Genomic DNA, 21,400 nt, shown 5'->3' on the forward strand with positions numbered 1-21,400 from the left:
AGAGTATTACCAAAACAAAAACTAATTTTAATGTCTGCTTAATATGATTTACATGCATGTGTTTGATGTTTATTCTCCAGTTTCTTCAAGACATCCTTGATACACTGTTTTCCATTCTGGATGAAAACACAGACAAATACGGACCCCTGGTGTTTCAGTCACTGGTTGGAAAATATTCATATATGACTTCTGTCTGTCTACGCCGTAGCTTATTTAACGTTAATAATTCACAGCTGTAATAACATGTCCATTTCCCATTCATCAACAGAGCTTAAACTCCAAATTAACTGTACAATAGTGTTTGTGTGTGCATGAGCTTAAATGTGCACAATCCATCTTTTTCAGCAGTGCTCATGCTGTATGTGTGTGTCTGTTTTGATAAATGGACGTTTTCAGCTGACATGGTTCCAGATATTATTTGGGATTCTGGAGAGCGTTTAGCTTCTTGTACTTCTGTAAAAGGAGTCAAGACGTTCTGCTTAAGCCTCTTTTGAGCTCATCTGTCATGTTTCTGTGAGAAGCTCAATACACAGGCTGTATTCTTTTTACAATGCTGTACGTTTTATCAAATGGTACCGCAGTACATCGGAATTCATCATCTTTGGGTAATGGGCCGTTGGTTGAATTAAAATAACATTTTCATTAAATATTCGAAAAATGACAACCTGGTCTCATTTCTGTATTCTATTCATTTTCTATTGGTTCATAGTACGTTTTGCAGCAGTTTCCTCATGCAATGACCACTAGAGGCGCTACAATGACTTTTATTAGCTTTCACACAAATCAGTGTTTAAAGACCCAGTTTACAACTGTAATCACGGATGATCCGATCACATGTACTCAGGTGAGACACATCACTGTTTACATCTGGTCACTTAAATGTATCTCCTATGACCACTTGCGTTCGGATTTCGAGGGGAGGGTCTCTGATTTCATTATGAAATGCATCAATTACTATGTCAATGTGTTTTTGCATGATTATAACCACAACCAAAGTAATAAAAGACAGACAAAACTGGTACACTGTTTCTCCCAGATGCAGTTGAAATTTAAACTAAGCACAAACGCAACATTTCGAGCAAAACAATCCCTTGTTTTAGCGGAGTACCTGAATTTGCTGATGGTGCTTCTCATCTGTGTCCATGTATTATGATCTTAGACACACTGAAGAAGATCTGTCAAGTTCTCGTTCTTGTAAATGTAATTACTTTTTCACATTTTCTGATAGGATTGTCATTTACTTTTAAAGTCGCTCGTAACCGGCAAATTTAAACTTGTGTTTTAGCACAGCGGTTGATTGACAGTTGAGGGGTTTTGCTTTACTGCCATCCAGGACGAATTCAGGACGGATTACATTTCACTACTCAAATGCAATGTGGTAACATGCCTTTTTGACTACCTCCATATGTGTTTTTTGTGATCTGCTTACAAAACGTTTTGCACCACATTTACACCTGTATTTAACGCTGAACACTTGTGATTGAATCAACTGAAGTGCATCTTAATAACAGTGGTCACAATGACGTGGTTGCTTTAGCAATTGCATTTTTCATCTTACATTTGCTTTTTCTGGAGCTGTCGGGGTTTAGGGTAGGGAGGTAGGTTTTGTTTATTTAAAACTGTCGAGCATTAACCTTTAAAGCCTCATCTGTTTGGAAGAACATTTAACTCGCTTTTAGTGCCACTCAGTGGACATTTCACTTCGAAACTGCTGTGATGTGTTTAATGAACCACACTTCAAAATGTCACCAAAATAATTTGTTCTGTCCTCTGTTGTCCGTCACTGTCCAGGTGTTTATCATCAATCTACTTCGGGACAGTAAATTTTATCACTTCCGGCCTGTGATGGACACCTACATCCAGAAGCATTTCGCTGGAGCTCTGGCTTACAAGTGAGTCCTTCGCTTTTCGCTTAGGAATATTTCACAACAAATTGAATAAATCTTGGTCAAGATAAGCATAAATTTAGAGAGATTTCATATTTTTAATGCATTTAGAATGTGAACCCATTAACACCTCTGGGATAATCTAACTAGATGTTCAATTTGAAATGCAGAGAGCTGATTCGCTGTCTCAAGTGGTATATGGACCGATCAGCTGAAGTCGTACGGCAGGATCACATACAGGAAGCCATGAGAGTAAGATCTCCATGATATCACCATTGAACACTTTACTAATGCTCATTTTTGGCGTTTAGTCGTTCCAACCAATTGCATCAGTCCTCTTACAGACACCCAAAAAAAATCTAAATTCTGTCATCACCTTCAAGTTAAGAAATGTCATGCATTTCTTTACCATATAATGATAGTTTTCCAAAAATAAATTAATTTTAATGCAACATTTATGTTGTTGTTCAATAAAGATTAATTGATTCAGGCTTGTCTTTTTATCAGGACCTATCCTGATAATTGGAAAGTTTTGAAGATATTTTAGAATATAAATGTTGTTTAACTCTGATACTTTCAGATTGAAATTACAAGGCTAACTGTTAATATTCTCCCAGGCTCTGGAGTACCTGTTTAAGTTCATCATCCAGTCGCGGATCCTCTACTCGCGGGCCACCTGTGGGATGGAGGAAGATCAGTTTCGGGCCAGTATCCAAGAGCTGTTCCAGTCCATCCGCTTTGTGCTCAGCCTCGACAGCCGCAGCTCTGAGACGCTCATTTTCACACAGGTGAGATACAAACCCAAGATACTTTGAGAAATATGTCAGTGCCTTGTTGCAAAGGGTATGTCAACTAATTCATGAATAGGCTACAAGTCCTGAGAGGATAATATATTCCATATAGCACAATAGATACTATTAAAATCTATGAAAGTTAAAACTAATGTAAGAAAATACTGCAACATATACTGCAACACACTATACAATAACTGATAACAGCATTCAGTAGTCCAGTATAGCATTTATCCTTGTACTGTTACTGCATTTATCAGAGGACAATTAAAAATGAAAGTAAATTTAAAATACAATACTTGACTTTACCAGAATTGGTCTGTAAAAAATAGCAATTTTGGACACAAGGACTAAAAAACGGTGTGCTTAAAAGTGTTCAAAAATGAAAGGTTTAGTTGCATTGCATTACTGATGTTTGAAGCCATGCTTGTTTACCCAGGATCAAAGTTGTTTCCTTTAGGCCTGTGTTTGTTTAGTCTTCTATCAGATTGACACATTTATCAAGATCTGCCCTCAAGAAGTTACATGGCTAAATTGTTTAGACAACCTCATCGCAAAGAGATCCCGTTCAATCATTTTTCGTGTACAGTGAGCTGAAATCAGACAAAACAATGTTGTTGTTTTTTTTTGTCGAACGAAACTCACCACTACTAGGGTGTTTAGTGTGGTTGCCAGGGCGTTGCTATGCCATTGCTAAGGTGTTCTGAGTATTTTTAGCACATTTTGTGGTTGCTAAGGTGCTTTGAGTGGCTGCTAGTGCATTGCTAGGTAGATGTTAAGGTGTTGTCAGTGGATAACTTTTTTTTTTATTTCAAAAGAAGATCACAGAAATAGCATCAGGAGTATTGCTTGAATATAAACAGTTGTAATAGACTGATTAATAGATTATCTTTACTTTGTGAGTGTGTATGATTGTGGATGATCTCTTCAGTGATAGCCATTTAAAGTGTTTGTCCATACTCAACTTCAGTGAGAAAAAGATGTTCAATTTAAACAAACTGTTTCGGCTGACTGTTCTGATTTTAGAATTTATCAGTCGTTTACGAGTTGAAGATCCCTACTGCGTCACACAACCATGCCGTGTTCAGTGTTGACAGACAGATTGCTTATCGCTGGGATCTTATTGAGTCACGTCTGGTTAGGACACAGTGTTAGGGTTAGGGGTTTGTTTAAAACACTAATCACATGCAGGACACACTTATATTTCCTATGGCATGAGTGACTGTATTTTGTATTTCTTCCACAAGGTTTCTTTTGTCACCACAGAATTTTATTGTTCAAGTCTCCAGCAACACATCATTTAAGTCTGAACCCACTAGGAAATCGATGACAAAATAACATGAGGCTGTACTATGATTAGACTAAGTGATTGATTGGCGACTAGACCTGTATAGACTTCCAAGGACAGCACATCTGCTTTCATGAAGCCTAGTATTTTATGTTTTTGTTGACTTGATGTTCTTCTTGAATTGCCCCATATTGTACCTTTGTGGACTCCTCCCATCCTTGTCCTGGCTCTTGACACAATCCTATCCCACCTCACTGTACCCCCCAGGGTCCCCAGCCTCCTACAGGACAAGCCAGTACCAACCAAGGCAGCTGCTTGCAGCTGTTGAGCTGTAATGCCCCACGGCCCTCTCCGCTGTCTGTAAGTAGAAGAAGCTTGCTGAATTGCCCCACAGTAATGGAACAAAGACTTCCTCACAACCCAACCACACCCAACTCCAAAGTCCAAAACATCTACAGCCGCAAGCAACCACCCACTACCTTTTCATTAGAACCAGCATTCCAAATAAACTGAACAACACCAACAAATGCTTCTCACCTTTGCCCAAAGCAATGCATCTTCTGTTTGGTTTCTTGGCGTGTTTCTCGGTTTTGATTGCTGTGTTTGACACCAAATCTTCTACTGCACAAAAACCTTGTTTGATCACCCCCACCATAACCTTTTCTATTCATTGGTGTTGAACCTGGAAACAGAGATCAAGTTGCTTGCACTGGATCGTACCATTGGACTGTTGATCAAAGGGGGAGAGGAAAGTCCTCAGAAGCAAGAGATGTAGATGTTTGAATTTTGCTGCCTTTAAAGGGAATATCCAAATTGTCACTTAAGAGATGTCTTTTGTGACTTTTTATGTTATTTTTGACTGTGACCTTAACACAGTTGACCTCAACCTCAATTTGACTCTCTTTAAGATCTAATCTACTAATCTGACATCAGTAACAATAAGGAATTGACAAGACCTCACTATAACAGCATCTCTTGCTTTGTGGATGATGTCTGTCCCTTCTTTGGCCAGCAGTCCCTTCTCACCTTGAGTTATCCAATGTGGATCGCTGATGTGCTTCATTAAATCAAACATTTATTTCTTGTGTCTTCCCATATCCTCTCCAGGCTGCCCTGCTCAACTCTTTTCCCGCCATTTTTGACGAGCTCTTACAGATGTTCACAGTGCAGGAAGTGGCAGAGTTTGTAAGGGGAACTCTGGGGAGTATGCCTAGTACAGTCCACATCGGTCAGTCCATGGACGTGGTAAAGCTGCAGTCCATTGCTCGAACAGTGGATAGCAGGCTATTCTCATTCCCGGGTATGTTTTATGCACTTTTGTATTAATGAGGTCTTAATCAAAATACTTGAAATTGTAAAGAATTAGTTCACCCCAAAATAAAAAAAATTGTGTCATCATACACTCACTTTCATGTTATGAAAACTTCTAAAGCCATACGAAAGCTTTGTGTGAGAAACTGACAAACTTTCAATCGTTTTAGCTGAAAATCTTTTCCTTAGCTTTTGTAATGTTTGCGTAAACACAAATATGCCACATATATAACATTTAATGTTTGCATATATACAAATATGCCACATGTAGAGTTTTATTAAATGCAATAAACCATGACAGGCTCTGAATTACAGTGATTTTACCATGGGTAAGATATTTTGATAGGTATGACACTAAGCAATCTTTCCCTGTGTTATATAAAGTAGTTCCAAGTTATTATTCAATGAAAAAAATTTGATCGAGACTTGATTTTATCTGGAATTGATAGGCTGGTGGGTGCGAGGGGCAACAATACGTGTGCTAGATGACATCATCAATGAAAGATCAGTCATTTCAGAGAGCTTGCTATTACATTTTTTATGAATTTAAGAAGCTATGATAAAGTCAAACAGTTGCACAAATACCTAAGTTGGACAGTTATGATTTCACAATTACGATTACACCATTAAGATTACACAGTTGAAATTTCACAGTTTTGATTACACAGTTGAAATTTCACAGTTTTGATTACACAGTTACAATTATACAGTTATAATTATACAGTGACAATTTTAGTTACATTTACACCGTTACAATTACAAAAGTATGATTATGCAGTTACGATTACACAGTTATGATTTCACATTTGCGTTTGCTCAGTTACGACTGCACTGTAACAATTGCACAGATATGATTTCAAATTAACGATTGCTCAGTTACAATTTCAAAGTTACAATTATGTATACATTGTAACAATTTCACAGTAACAATTTCACATGTATGATTACACAGTAACGATTACACAGTAATGATTTAACAATAACAATTATATTGTAACAATTTCACAGTTACGATTACACAGTAATGATTTAAAGGGGTCATGACATGAGAAACCAAATTTGCCTTGATCTTTTGGTATATAAGAGGTCTTTGTATCAATAAAACGTCCTGCAAGTTTAATATTTTAAGACGTCCTCCCCATTCTAAACGAATCATTTATTTAATCAAGCTCAAAATACAGCTCGTTCTGGATTCATGGTTAGAAGTGACGTGACGGTTAGAAGTGACGTACCAGCGTTTGCATATGACCGCCTCCAGCACAAGATAACTACGCTTTAAGCGCAAGACAACTACGCTCATTTCGTATCGCCGTGCGCCTCACAAGTGTTCAGTCGATGGACAGCGAGCTCTGACAGAGACTACTTGTGCACAGGAAAATTACGATGCCACACAGATGTGCTGTTCCTGGCTGTGGTCAAACAAAACCTCTGAATAAGCTGCCGAAAGATCCAGACGTCAGGGAAAAATGGATGCAGTTTATTTTTTGCGGACATCCCAGTCACGGCAGTGTTAACTTAAGCGTTTGTTCTGTACATTTTAAGGATGACTGTTTTGAGAACAAATCTCAATATGATGCTGGCTTTGCCAGAAAACTGTTGCTCAAAGATAAGTCCATGCCGACTATTCTGGGAACAACGACGACGCAAACTGTAAGTAATCTATTTTAAACTTTAAACTACTTTTTAAAGCGCAATTTCATTCATTATGAATAATCACAGTGTTTTTACTTAGTTTACTTGCATATTGTTCTGGCTGGGGGCGTCAATAATTGATACATAGGCACTGACGTTAGCCAATCATAACAGTGGGCGTTAACACTGAAGTCTTAAATGGAAAACGCCCCCAAAACAGACTGTTTGAATCAGAGGATGAGAAACAGGGTGGGAAAAGGTCATAAATCACTAGATTTTAAAAGTTTTTTTAAAAAAAAATATATTAATACTATAATTGCACCTAAGGGAACATAATAATACAATAAAAAAACCCATGTCATGACCCCTTTAACAATAACAATTATATTGTAACAATTTCACAGTTACGATTACACAGTTACGATTACACAGTAATGATTTAACAATAACAATTATATTGTAACAATTTCACAGTTACGATTACACAGTTACGATTACACAGTAATGATTTAACAATAACAATTATATTGTAACAATTTCACAGTTACGATTACACAGTTACGATTACACAGTAATGATTTAACAATAACAATTATATTGTAACAATTTCACAGTTACGATTACACAGTTACGATTACACAGTAATGATTTAACAATAACAATTATATTGTAACAATTTCACAGTTACGATTACACAGTTACGATTACACAGTAATGATTTAACAATAACAATTATATTGTAACAATTTCACAGTTACGATTACACAGTTACGATTACACAGTAATGATTTAACAATAACAATTATATTGTAACAATTTCACAGTTACGATTACACAGTTACGATTACACAGTAATGATTTAACAATAACAATTATATTGTAACAATTTCACAGATTACGATTACACAGTTACGATTACACAGTAATGATTTAACAATAACAATTATATTGTAACAATTTCACAGTAACAATTTCACATGTATGATTACACAGTAATGATTTAACAATAACAATTATATTGTAACAATTACACAGTTACGATTACACAGTTACGATTACACATGTATGATTACACATGTGTGATTACACGTATGTTTACTCAGTAATGATTTAACAGTAACCATTTTTACAGTAATGATTTAACAGTAACAATTGGACAGTTACTATGATTAAGACAAACATTTATTTATTTATTTTCTTTTGGAAATATGTGCACTGATGAATCATTCACATTAAGACCAGGAACATGAGTAACACGAAAGTAAATTGGGTTTATCCCTTTATTACCCCCTCTGCTCTCTCTCTCTCTCTCTCTACAGAATCAAGGAGAATTCTTCTTCCTGTTGTTCTCCATCATATTCATCTGCATCTGCGGCAGCAGAAGGAGCTTCTCATCTGCTCAGGGATTCTGAGCAGCATCTTCTCTATTATTAAGAGCAGCTCACTGGTACACACACACAAAATCACACACAATCAGCCCATGTACTCAACTTCAAAAGTTCAAATGTCCCCAATGTCTCATGGCTGATAACTTTAAGGAGACGTTCTTCTCGTCTGGTGTGTAGGAGAGCTCAGTGCAAGAAGAGGTGGAGATGATGGTGGAGAGTTTGTTGGATGTGTTGTTGCAGACGCTTTTGGCCATCATGAGTAAATCTCAGTCTCAGGAGGCGGTAAGAGGACAGCGCTGTCCACAGTGCACAGCTGAGATCACTGTTAGTAACTAACAAATCTGATTCTTCTACTCTTCCCTTTCCTCCATGCCTTCATCCCTCTATCTTCTGCTCCACCTGTTTGGCAGCATTGCAATTGAGATCTTTTTTAGTGTTTTTTGTTTTTATCTATCTATCTATCTATCTATCTATCTATCTATCTATCTATCTATCTATCTATCTATCTATCTATCTATCTATCTATCTATCTATCTATCCATCTATCCATCCATCCATCCATCCATCCATCCATCTATATGTCTGTCTGTCTGTCTGTCTGTCTGATCTATCTATCTGTCTGTCTGTCTGTTCTATCTATCTATCTATCTGTCTGTCTGTCTGTCTGTCTGTCTGTCTGTTCTTTCTATCTATCTATCTATCTATCTATCTGTCTGTCTGTCTGTCTGTCTGTCTGTCTGTCTGTCTGTTCTATCTATCTATCTATCTATCTATCTATCTATCTATCTATCTATCTATCTATCTATCTGTCTGTCTGTCTGTCTGTCTGTCTGTCTGTCTGTCTGATCTATCTATATATCTGTCTGTCTGATCTATCTATATATCTGTCTGTCTGTCTGATCTATTTCTCTGATCTGTCTGTCTCTGATCTATCTGTCTGTATGATCTGTCTGTCTGATCTATCTCTCTGTCTGATCTATCTCTCTGTCTGGCAGTCTATCTGTCTGTCTGATCTATCTCTCTGTTTGGCAGTCTATCTGTCTGTCTATATGTCTGTGTCTGTCTGATCTATCTGTCTGTGTGATTTATCTACTGTATTTATCTATCTGTCTGTATGTCTGTCTCTCTGATCTATCTGTCTGTCTATGTATCTATCTATCTATCTGTCTGTCTGTCTATCTATCTATCTATCTATCTATCTATCTATCTATCTATTCTATCTATCAGTCTTGTCTGATTCTATTTCTCATAATTGCTCACTCCTCACTGACATAATATGTCTTAATCCATGTTAGTCTTACTTTCCTTAAATTTAGTCTGTTGTCTGTAACATGTGGTTGGAACATTTTAAATAATAATATGCTACTACTAGAACACAAACATACTTTGTTGTATGCATTTGGATCCTTTGATTTAGATTTTGTATGCTTTTCATTGCCTGTACATAAACAGAACCAAAAATAAACTTGAGTATAAACTGTATGTGTATATAGTGGCCCTAAAAAGTATTTGGACACTTAATAAATAAAATACAAAATAAACTCACAATTGCATTATTTCTTACAAATCTGAGATTGCACAAATCTATTTTGCAATTGCAAAATAGGAAGACATAAACTCACAATTGCTAATTTTTGCAATTGCAATCTAGTTACAATTAATTCCAAGAAATAAAGCAATAAAAAATCGCGAGATAGGAAGTCATACAAATTTACATTATGAACAATGTATCTTTTGTTTTGCTTGAAAAGTGTGCTTGTGCTTCTTGATGATACTTGGTTTGGTATTTTGTAATGTGTTGTAATGACATTCATACATTTTTAAATGATTTTGAATACTTTTTTGAGGCCAATGTATATAATATAGACGAAGACATGGTCTAATCAGACAGTGTTCTCGTATGTCTCATTCATCCCACTCCCCTTCACCCTTTGGATGAATTTGATTAACTGTCTGAGGGTCAGATGAACAGATTGATTGGCTCACAAAGACTCGCCTGCTTTCTGATTGGCAGGGGGAATACGTGTCCTGTCTCTTGTCCCTTTTGCGACAAATGTCGGACATTCACTTCCAACACCTGCTGGACAACTTTCAGAGCAAAGAGGAGCTCAAGGTGAACTGTCATGCATTTCAGAAATCATACAAATGACTCCTTCATTAACAATAGCTTGATTAAATATTGAATGAGTTAATTAATCCCAACACAACACAGTCAATTAGATATAATAAAATGATGCTATGGAGAATATGCAAGGTCATTAAGATTTTTAACTTGTCTTTCTATCCCTCTTCATCTCTTTCAGGAGTTCTTGCTGAAGATTTTCTGTGTGTTCAGAAACCTGATGAAGCTCAGTATATTTCCCCGAGACTGGAATATCATGAGACTTCTGACCAGCAAGTGAGAATCGACCCCTCCTTTTTACTTAGAGACAAAGTTGAGCTACAGTTTGGAAACATATCAAAACATATAGTTTTCTTTTTTTATGAAACCTATATATGATCAACTGTATTTTTTATGGATATAACATGAGTTTCTATACAGTGACCCCAAAAAGTACACGGCAGATATAAAGTCTTGATGTCACAGAAATCTATGAAAATATGATGAGGTTTATGCTTAAAACAAGAATAAATGCAATTGAATTTAAATGGGAAAAAGATTGTTCTGACCCTATTGGCATTTGTTTTCTTGTTCATATGTATAAACCTTTAAAGTATAAATATGTAAGATTTCTCTTAATGGGATAGTTCACCCAAAAATGAAAATTCTCTCATCATTTACTCACCCTCATGCATCCCAGATGTGTATGACTTTCTTTCTTCTGCAGAACATAAACCATTTATTTAGAAGAATATATCAGCTCTGAAGGTCCATACAATACAAGTGAATGGTGATCAGACATTTGTAGCTCCAAAAATCACATAAAGGAAACTTAAAAGTAATCCATATGAATGTAGTGTTTGACTCTAAATCTTTAGAATAATATAATAAGTGTGTGTGAGAAACAAAACAATATTTAAGTTATTTGTTACTCTCCTCTTTCACTTTTACATCTGAAAGTCACATGTGGCACCTGTTTAGTTTGACCTTTCACATCTGAAAGTGAAAGTGGAGATTTAGACTACAAAATTGCTTAAATATTGTTCTATTTCTCACCCACACCTATTGGATTACTTTTATGTTTCCTTTTTGTGATTTTTGGAGCTACAATGGTCTGATCACCATTCACTTGCATTGTATGGACCTACAGAGTTGAAATATTCTTCTAAAAATCTTCATTTGTGTTCTGCACAAGAAAGAATGTCACGCACATATGGGATGGCATGAGGGTAGATGATGTAAGAGTAAATGATGAGAGAATATTTATTTTTGGGTGAACTATCCCTTTAAATATCTTATATCAATGTCATTTTAATGTCAAGTAAATGTATCAAGTTTTAACAACGTTACATACACCGATCAGCCACAACCTTAAAACCACCTGCCTAATATTGTGTAGGTCCCGCCAAAACAGCACCAATCCACATCTCAGAATAGCCTTATGAGCATTATATTCTTCTCAGCACAATTGTACAGAGCAGTTAGAGTTAACGTAGACTTTGTCAGTTCAAACCAGTCTGGCCATTCTCTGTTGACCTCTCTCATCAACAAGGTGTTTCCATCCTCAAAAGTGCCGCTCACTGGAAGTTTTTTTTAGTTTTTGGCACCATTCTGAGTTGTGCATGAAAATCCCATGAGATCAGCAGTTACAGAAATACTCAAACACATCCATGCGATCATCTAATCGGCCAATCGTGTGGCAGCAGTGCAGTGCATAAAATCATTCAAATACGGGTCAGGAGCTTCAGTTAATGTTCACATCAACCATCAGAATGTGGGAAACATGCAGTCTCAGTGATTTGGACTGTGGCATGAATGTTGGTGCCAGATGGGCTGGTTTGAGTATTTCTGTAACTGCTGATCTCATGGGATTTTCACACACAACAGTCCCTAGAATTTACTCAGAATGGTGCAAAAAACAAAAAACATCCAGTGAGCGGCAGTTCTGTGGATGGAAACGCCTTGTTGATGAGAGAGGTCAACAGAGAATGGCCAGACTGGTTTGAACTGACAAAGTCTACAATAACTCAGATAACCACTCTGTACAATTGTGGTGAAAAGAATATAATGCTCATAATGCTATACTGAGATGGGGGTTGGCGCTGTTTTGGCGGCACAAGAGGGACCTAGACAATATTAGGCAGGTGGTTTTAATGTTGTGGCTGATAGGTGTATTTGTTACCGAAAAATAAGACAAAAATAGTGATTTATGATTTACTTATTTTATTGTATTTCTTGCCTTCCACATACTGTATACTGTCATACCATCCATTATCATTACCACTTGCCTAAATATATATTTTAATATTTATATTTGTTGTTCTGATCATGATCTCTCATTCTTTTGCAGTATCATTGTGAGCACAACTCAGTATCTGTCACCTGCTCTGCATAAGAGCTTTACGGATGCTGACTTTGATTTTAAGGTGCGTTACCACGATAAACGTCAAACACACACTTCACTGTGCTGCACCAAAATCTCCCTGATCACATGCACTGAAACACAGTAAACATCATGTTCAAACATGCGCACACTGTCCCTTTTTCTAAAGATCGCATGTTCACATGTACACACACGTGCTTCCTCAGCGGTGCTGTATGGGTCCGTTCTGGAGTCCTGCTGTTGGACACTCTGGGTTCTCTCTAATCCACTCCATAATGAAGCACAGCTCCCTGATCAAGACAGATGGTGCCTCTAACCAGGCTCTGAAAAGTTTAAATCTACTGAATTATTCATGAAAGTTATCCTTCAGAGAAAAACAAGATGGAATTGTAGACTTTCACTGAATACAGCAACATGGTTTACCTACAGTACGTTGTCCTCATTCGAAGTTCTGAACTAGAAAAGGCGAATGGGTGATCTCAATAGTGAAGAACTTAATAGTGACCAAATGCGTGAGTTAAAATATACACATACTTTTTAACTTTGATTTAAGGGAATAGTTTACCCAAAATGGAAATTGTCATCTCACCTTCATGCATCGCTTCACTTTAAAGCTTAAAAAAAGGACCCGGAAGTATAGCATAGATGTAGTCCATCTCACTTGTGCTTCTTATTTCAGCACGCATGTTGAATGCACCTTGAGCATTCATGAGCATGCATGTTCCCATAAGAACTTGTTGCATGAATATGCAACGGACATGTTGAAAATATTATTGATTTACAAATCATGTACTTTTTTTTTTTGCATCAGGTTTGGAATTCTTACTTCAGTCTGACAGTGTTGTTTATCAACCAGCCCAGTCTACAGCTGGAGATGCTCACACCAGCCAAGAGGAAGAAGGTCTTTGACAAGTAAGACTGATTCTGATGCTTATGAAACGCTTCTAGAAAAAATATATAAAATGACATTATTAGCATACCGATTCGATTTTTTCCCTTTCCTACATGAAGGAATATTCCAGGTGAAACGCAACTTTATATCTATCTGCAGCATCCGTGGTAATGGAAGTCTATGGGGAAATGCATTCCAGAGGGTTTAGAAGTGTAGACATTTATTAAAAAAAATATATAAATGACACTAATAAATACATTAATAATGTACTGTACTGAATGTGTGTTATTTGAGTTGTATACCGTAGTTGTCTAAATCAGTGTTTCCCAACCACTGTGCCGTGAAAGATTGTCAGGTGTGCCGTGGAAAATTATCAAATTCCACAACATAAATAAATGCATGAACAAAATTATTATTTCAGGTATCCAAACTCCTCACCATTTGGAGAAATTCTCCATTTTGAAAGCATAATCGGTCACTTTTGTGATTGTGAAGAGCAATGATTAATTTGCTGAAGTGAGTGATATTTATACGTGTAAATGGTCATCACATGACTCGCGTCAGCGCTGCAGAATACATTGAAGTATATGAAGTGACGTCACACCAAAGTGTTTTTCACACACACTTTTTGCTTCAACAATAATGTCTTTGAGAGTGCGAAGCAACAAGAAATATTTAAAAACTGTCCAAATTTGTGAAGCGTATAATTTCTTTTAATTAAATATTACCTTATTGTTTATGATTATCAGAGACCCCAGTTATTGAACTCATTTAAATTCACCAAGAAAACGCTTCTAAACATAAACAAGTCCTTTTATTACTTTCTGCTATCAAAGCAACTGCAAGCTTTTTTTCTCTCTTCCAAATACATGTTTTCAATGTTTATTGTGCACACCTCCCACTTTGGCAAACTCATGAAATCACCCCTCTGCGACGCTTTATGCTACTCTTGTCATGTGGAGGGTGATGCGGCGCTTGACACTGGTGTTGAACGGACTGTTGCCGTCTCGACTCAACTCATATGAAATGCATTTTACAATGATGAAAGAATGTTATTGAAACACAAAATTATTATTATGTGTCTATTATTGTGATTTTTTTTCTGATAAAAGCCATGCTCAGCAGTTTAAATACTGTAGGAAAATGATCCCGTAGATCTGCTTAGTGTTTATAATTCTTATATTGAAGTCAGTAGATTTGTAGCCATGCAAGTTTTAATAAAGGAGAAGGACGTTATTGAAACTCACTATTATTAGACTATTACTGTTGTATTTTTGGATGAAAAATATTTAAGACTATAGATCTGTATAGACTATGGACTATGTTCTTTAATGCTTAAACACTTTAAAGTCTCTTGGTAGATTTCGGTCATGAATGACTCAGAATGATTCACTGACTCACTTATAGCACATAAGATGCTCATTTGTCGCCACCTAGTGACATCTCCAGAAGGGTTCACTGAACACAAGTGTAATCTTGAATCAGTAAAACAGCTGGAATTGATGCGTTTAAAAAAAATATCCCCAGAAAACATTTTCGTGAACCAATGATTGTCTTACCTTTTTCACCCCTCATGAGTTTGCATCCCTGTAATTTGTTGTGGCATTGCAAGAACAAATCTACAAATTAGAAAATAAGCACATTTGTGGTTTTTTCATTACCCATTTCGCGCTCTTGCCACCTGTGACCTCACGCAGCGTAGCCTACCTACGTGACTTTTCTTTTTTTTTTTTGTTTTGCATAGCCGAATTTCAAACATCACAACTAAACACTAAGATGCGCATAAAACATAGACAAGTTCTTGAAAAGGAAAAATATTGAGGATGGTTAGCCTTTGTGGGATAGATTTTTTAGTCGTAAAAAGTGTGCCGTGGCAGAAAAAAGGTTGGTAAACACTTGTCTAAATCGTCCTTTAGTGTTTGGGGCTACTTTTTTAGGCAGATAAACATACTATACGTTGCTGAGGTAATTCCATGTAAAAAGTGCTTCATGGATGTCCATTCCTAGTATCCTTATACACATCGGAAGTTACCCATTCTACTTTGTTTACAAAATTAGTCAGTTTTGCACGGACAAGGTTAGTAAGCAATTTTATTACAGGGTGTTGAATATAACATGTATTCGTAGTGTGGTATAATTGCCCCATAGACTTCCATGGTACTGTATGTACTGCACATTAATGTAAATGTGGTTATGGTAATTTGATGAAAAACAAATATATGTATAACAAGGTTTGTAGGCAAATTTATCACAGTGTGTTAAAAATACTGCATCTTTAATGCATATGTGTGGTGTTGTATACTTGCCCCATAGACTACCATTATGTGCACATTACTGTAAATGTGTTCATGAACATAATATGAAAAACAACAGACAACTTTGCACAGACAAGGTTGATTAGTAATTTTATCCCAGCGTGTTGCATATACTGTATTTGTTATTGCTTGTATGTGGGGTTGTGCACTTGCCCCATAGACTTCCATTGTAAGTGCATTACTGTGAATGTGCTCATAGTCATCCGATGAAAAAATAGATTGAACTTTGTACAATGTTGATTAGCAAAATGATCACAGCTGGTTGAATATGCAGTATCTTCAACGTTTATTTGTCGAGCTGTAAAATTGATGTCTACTTTAAGTGCTTTACTATAAAGGTGTTTTTTTCTCCTTTGCCTTTATAAACTGAGAGACGAGTCTAAAGCATTTCCTATTGTAAAGTATTATATATATAAACACAGTATGTTGGTTACCAGAAGGGAACCCCACTGTACATCACAGCAATTTAATTTATGTTATTGTAGGAGGGCTGAGATTACTCCATGACTCATACTAGCCTCTTAGCTCTTCAGACTGCATGCTACATACTCATATTTCATCGATTCCCGCTTGCTTTTCCTCCTTTTAATGTAAGCAATGAGAACTGCATCTCATGACTAATACATACATACCTGTTCCCTCAGCTAATGGTAAAATACTCAAAGCAAAGCATAAAAAGCCCATATGGTTTCTCAATCAAAACCTTATATGCTAAAATACACACACGACTGCTTCACATAGAGCATGCATGCAAGATAGATGATCACTCAGTGAGTAAGGAGAATCTTGGGGTTGATTCCTCCATCGTCTTCCTCCTTTCAGTTGTAGCCTTTAATCTTCAGCACAGTGTGTGCCTTTTCAGTTGCTCTGAGTTCAGTTTCTGAGATTGTTTCAAAGGCTATCTTCTAATGCAGTTTAATACAGACACTGTATATTGAATGCAGCATCTGATTGTTCCTATTGTTTTGTCTTTGCAGGTATGGTGATATGAGAGTGATGATGGCTTACGAACTATTTAGCATGTGGCAGAATTTGGGTGAGTGTCTCGATTTTCTGTCTCTTCTATTTGATGTTCTGCTATGCTCTGCACGGACATATTGAAATGCACATGCACACATTGACTGTACTCCAGAAAAGTAGTACTGACCTCTAGAGGTGAAAGAAAGTACTGTGTTGAGTTCTGTTGTTAGGAAATCCATCCCAGCTGAAACGGACCACATTTCTTTCATTTGTATTCATGTTGGCCATCCATTGAAATTGCAAAAAAACGAAATTTGTTTTCTTGATTTGAATGCAGGTGAGAATAAGATCCACTTCATACCCGGAATGATCGGGCCATTTTTGGGTGTGACACTCGTACCACAGAATGAAGTGCGGAATATAATGATCCCCATCTTTCACGATATGATGGACTGGGAACAGCGAAAGAACGGCAACTTCAAACAGGTCCAAACACGGTTTTGTATCTGTTATATGCATCTGATTGTCAGCTTTTTTTTTGTTGTTGTTGCTTATTTTGTCTCGTTAACTTGTTCAGACCGCAATTATATTGTTGCAACAAAAAATTATGACCATGCTTTATTTATACTCTACATGCAATCACAAATTATAATAAATAAAAATGTGTGTGTGTATATATATATAATGTATATATGGGTAGGTCAGCGAGTATTGCGAGTTTGAATCCAGGGTGTGCTGAGTAACTCCAGCCAGGTCTCCTAAGCAACCAAATTGGCCCGGTTGCTAGGATGCATTGAGTCACAAAGGGCAACCTCCTCGTGGTCGCTATAATGTGGTTCACTCTTGGTGGGGCGCATAGTGAGTTGTGCATGGATGCCACGGAGAATAGTGTGAAGCCTCCACAAGCGCTACGTCTCCATGGTAATACGCTCAACAAGCCTCATAATAAGATGTGCAGATTGATGGTCTCAGACGTGGAGGCAACTGAGATTCATCCTCCACCACCCGGATTGAGGCGAGTCACTACGCCACCATGAGGACTTATTGGGAATTGGTCATTGGTCCAAATTGGGGAGAAAAAGGGGAAAAAATATTTTTAAAAAATACAAAAAAATAAATAACATGTATATAAATATAACCCAATAATGCCACAATTTTCTGTCTTTTGTCACATGCCACCATGCCTCCTTTTAAAGCAATAAATACATAATATTACACTCATAAATTGACTTAGCAGCATCAAATCTCATAATCGTCCAATCTGTTGTGATTTGGATCCCACCAAATGTCAAAAACCTTTATAAAAGCATCAGAGAAAAGTGATCTCCATTAGAATGAATGGTGGGTCAGAATGGGTTCATTCAGTTCCATTCAGTGTCATTCATCCCTGTAACTGTGCAGAGTTCAAATTAAGCTTATGTTGTAGGTGGAGGCAGAACTGATCGACAAGCTGGACAGTCTGGTGTCGGAAGGCAAAGGAGACGAGAATTACAGAGAGCTCTTCAGTTTGCTGTAAGTACACACACACACACGCTCTCTCTGGTCCCTTTCCTTTTTGAGAGCTCTTGTCATAACCTGAGTGTCTCTGCTTTGCCTTGTGCTGCTGGATAATTAGAACTCAACTTTTTGGACCATACCCCAGGTAAGAAGAAACTAACCCTGTTCAACCAATCAGATGCCACTAATAACAGCCGACAATCAATGATCCATTCGAAGGCACTCTTTTTACATTCACGTTTCTTTAGAACTGTGTATTTGTGTTCTGTTTGCATTTAGTCTGTTGGAGAAGATTGAGCAGGAGACTTGGAGGGAGACTGGCATCTCGTTTGTCACGTCTGTCACACGCCTCATGGAACGACTGCTGGACTACAGGTAATCTATGGATAAGTTAACTTTAAGTCTCACATAGCCTGATAGCTTGCCCTGTCCACAATGCAACTCCCTGGCAATCACTTACAACACTTTAGCACCATGGTGGCAAGTTTTCTTGGGCTAGCACCACTCAGATTGACTTCAGAAATTGTGAAAATCTACTCTCTTGTGTTGGCAGGGACTGTATGAAAGGTGATGAAACAGAAAACAAGAAAATAGGATGCACAGTCAACCTGTTGGTAGGTACACCTTATTTGATCCCCTGTTAACTCATTATAAATGCGTTAGTGTCATATATTGTTTTTGGCAATACTAACCTAGTTATTTTGTGATGTCATAATAGAATTTCTACAAATCAGAGATTAATAAGGAGGAGATGTATATCCGATACATTCACAAGCTTTGCGACATGCACCTGCAGGCTGAAAACTACACAGGTGAGACATGAACATAAATCAGAGATTATTGAAGGTGCTTGCATACAACATTCATCATTTGTTAAACAGTAGATCACCACATAATACTCTCGGATTTTACATTTAATTTACATTGCTTTTTTTCCCCTTTTTTTTCAAAGTCCTTACAGTGTATTCAATGTATACTTGTCATTATATGTATTGAATTGGGAATTGAACCCATGACCTTGGTGTTGCTAGAGCCCTGCTTTATCAGCTGAGCTAAAAGAAAGAGTATTATACGAGAGTTAATAAGATATACCGACGATGTGTTTCACAGAGGCGGCGTTTACTCTGCTGCTATACTGGGAGCTTTTACACTGGGAGGAAAGACCACTGCGAGAGTTCCTGCACTATCCTGCACAGAGTGAATGGCATCGCAAAGAGGGTCTCTGCCGTAAGGTCATCCACTACTTCAACAAGGGGAAGGTAGGCTTCTTGCACGTTGAGTGTATACGAGTATGTACTTTATCTATGGAATACTTCTAAGAAATGTTGATGTGGCTAGGGAGCATATGTACATTTAATGTAGAAGTCTTCATGTATTACAGTTCTCTGTTGACACTGCATGACCCTTGAAGGTTTTTAGTTTTTTTGTTGTTGTGATAAATGGAGTGAATAAAGAAAATGCTTATTGTGTTTTTAGCATTGTTGAACAAGACCATTCACTCTGCATAATGGTATCTGTAATATTATTATTAGTAGTAGTAGTAGTAAAGGCACACATTCTTCCAGCATTTCCCACAATCAAACCTCAAATTTGTGGAAAAGTTATTTTATTGGTGATAAATGCATCACATTTACATGATTTCCACATAATTGCAATTTATAGACATATTCAGTGTTGGGTAACTTTACTTTCAAAAGTAACTCGTTAGAATATCGCAGGCTTCACACTCTATATAAATACAATGCCCATTATGCACTATGTCTCCTTCCCGAAGTTTGCACAGTTTTACTCCTGATTTCTTGCAATACAGGGACAGTAGAGGCATAAAAAAGCAACGTGTTACTTTATTTAAAAAGTAACTCAGATATTATGGTCTAAAATAAAAAATAATGTACTTGTTACTCAAAAAGTAATCTGATTATGTAACATACATAAGTTTTTTCACGTTACCCCAACACTGGACATGATTAAGAAATGTAAGATTAAAATTGTAAAATCGTATGTTGTATTCCGTTGATACAATGTTCAGTTTTTCAAATTTGTGATGATGTAATACTGTCATATCGCTTGCATTTATTTGCATACTGAACTCTGATTGGTCTTCTGTTTCTTTTTAACCATTTACATTTTTGTAGCCGCCTTTACAACAAAATACGTATAGTACATAATTCATTATAAATGATTAAAAGGATCCAATGTCTTGAAGAAAAAAAATTGGAGGCCATTTAGTCTGCTTAATTTTGACTATACAATTTCTCACATTTGGATTCTAGTACAAACCTGATAGAAAACAAAATGCATGCTGAGTATCATGACAATGCCAAATTTCTTATTACTTACAGAGCTATAAGCTTACATTTTTTGGCTGCCTTGAAAACATTGGTGATTCATTCTGGAAATGCTAATTTAATTATAAATGCACATTAAACCTGTTGTTCTGCTTTTATGTGTTCTTAGTGTTGGGAGTATGGCATCCCGCTGTGCCGAGAACTAGCCTTTCAGTACGAGTCCCTTTATGATTATCAGAGCCTCAGCTGGATACGGGTCAGTGCATTTTCTTTTCCATTTGAATTTATGAATAGAGATTATATAACAACACTTTCAGTGGACTACATTGCTATCAATGTGCTGTTATGCATTATTATGCTGATGAGGCAGCCAACCCTGTCTGACTATTTATTTTGATACAGAAAATGGAGGCAGCATATTATGACAATATCATGGAACAGCAGAGACTAGAGCCAGAGTTCTTCAGGGTGGGCTTTTATGGGCGGAAATTCCCCTTCTTCCTCAGGGTAAACACAATTTCAAAACCTTTACACACTGATAATATTAATGGTGATCTGCTCTGTTTCTTTTTCAGTAACTGTAAATATTACATATATAGAAACACAGATATGTCTAAAATCATTTTCAATGATAAAAATACAAAAAATGAAGAAATCTGGAGTCCATT

At 36.8% G+C, this 21,400-nt stretch overlaps 1 protein-coding gene across 1 annotated transcript in view; it reads left to right on the forward strand.

Annotated features, from left to right (window-relative positions):
* Positions 1-21,400, forward strand: part of LOC127639758 (dedicator of cytokinesis protein 3-like) — a 232,045-nt gene that overhangs the window by 194,763 nt on the left and 15,882 nt on the right. Inside the window, exons 20-41 of the mRNA XM_052121970.1 lie at positions 81-164; positions 1,792-1,892; positions 2,057-2,138; positions 2,504-2,674; positions 4,233-4,325; positions 5,073-5,265; positions 8,228-8,355; positions 8,474-8,620; positions 10,311-10,409; positions 10,600-10,694; positions 12,748-12,823; positions 13,592-13,692; positions 16,965-17,023; positions 17,285-17,433; positions 18,374-18,459; positions 18,563-18,589; positions 18,724-18,819; positions 18,998-19,058; positions 19,163-19,256; positions 19,555-19,703; positions 20,902-20,988; positions 21,135-21,239. Of these exons, the coding sequence (XP_051977930.1) occupies positions 81-164; positions 1,792-1,892; positions 2,057-2,138; positions 2,504-2,674; positions 4,233-4,325; positions 5,073-5,265; positions 8,228-8,355; positions 8,474-8,620; positions 10,311-10,409; positions 10,600-10,694; positions 12,748-12,823; positions 13,592-13,692; positions 16,965-17,023; positions 17,285-17,433; positions 18,374-18,459; positions 18,563-18,589; positions 18,724-18,819; positions 18,998-19,058; positions 19,163-19,256; positions 19,555-19,703; positions 20,902-20,988; positions 21,135-21,239 (2,283 nt within the window). The remainder of the gene's footprint in view (positions 1-80; positions 165-1,791; positions 1,893-2,056; positions 2,139-2,503; positions 2,675-4,232; positions 4,326-5,072; positions 5,266-8,227; positions 8,356-8,473; positions 8,621-10,310; positions 10,410-10,599; positions 10,695-12,747; positions 12,824-13,591; positions 13,693-16,964; positions 17,024-17,284; positions 17,434-18,373; positions 18,460-18,562; positions 18,590-18,723; positions 18,820-18,997; positions 19,059-19,162; positions 19,257-19,554; positions 19,704-20,901; positions 20,989-21,134; positions 21,240-21,400) is intronic.

Source organism: Xyrauchen texanus, chromosome 48 (genome assembly GCF_025860055.1).
Source record: "Xyrauchen texanus isolate HMW12.3.18 chromosome 48, RBS_HiC_50CHRs, whole genome shotgun sequence".
NCBI classification, from domain to species: domain Eukaryota; kingdom Metazoa; phylum Chordata; class Actinopteri; order Cypriniformes; family Catostomidae; genus Xyrauchen; species Xyrauchen texanus.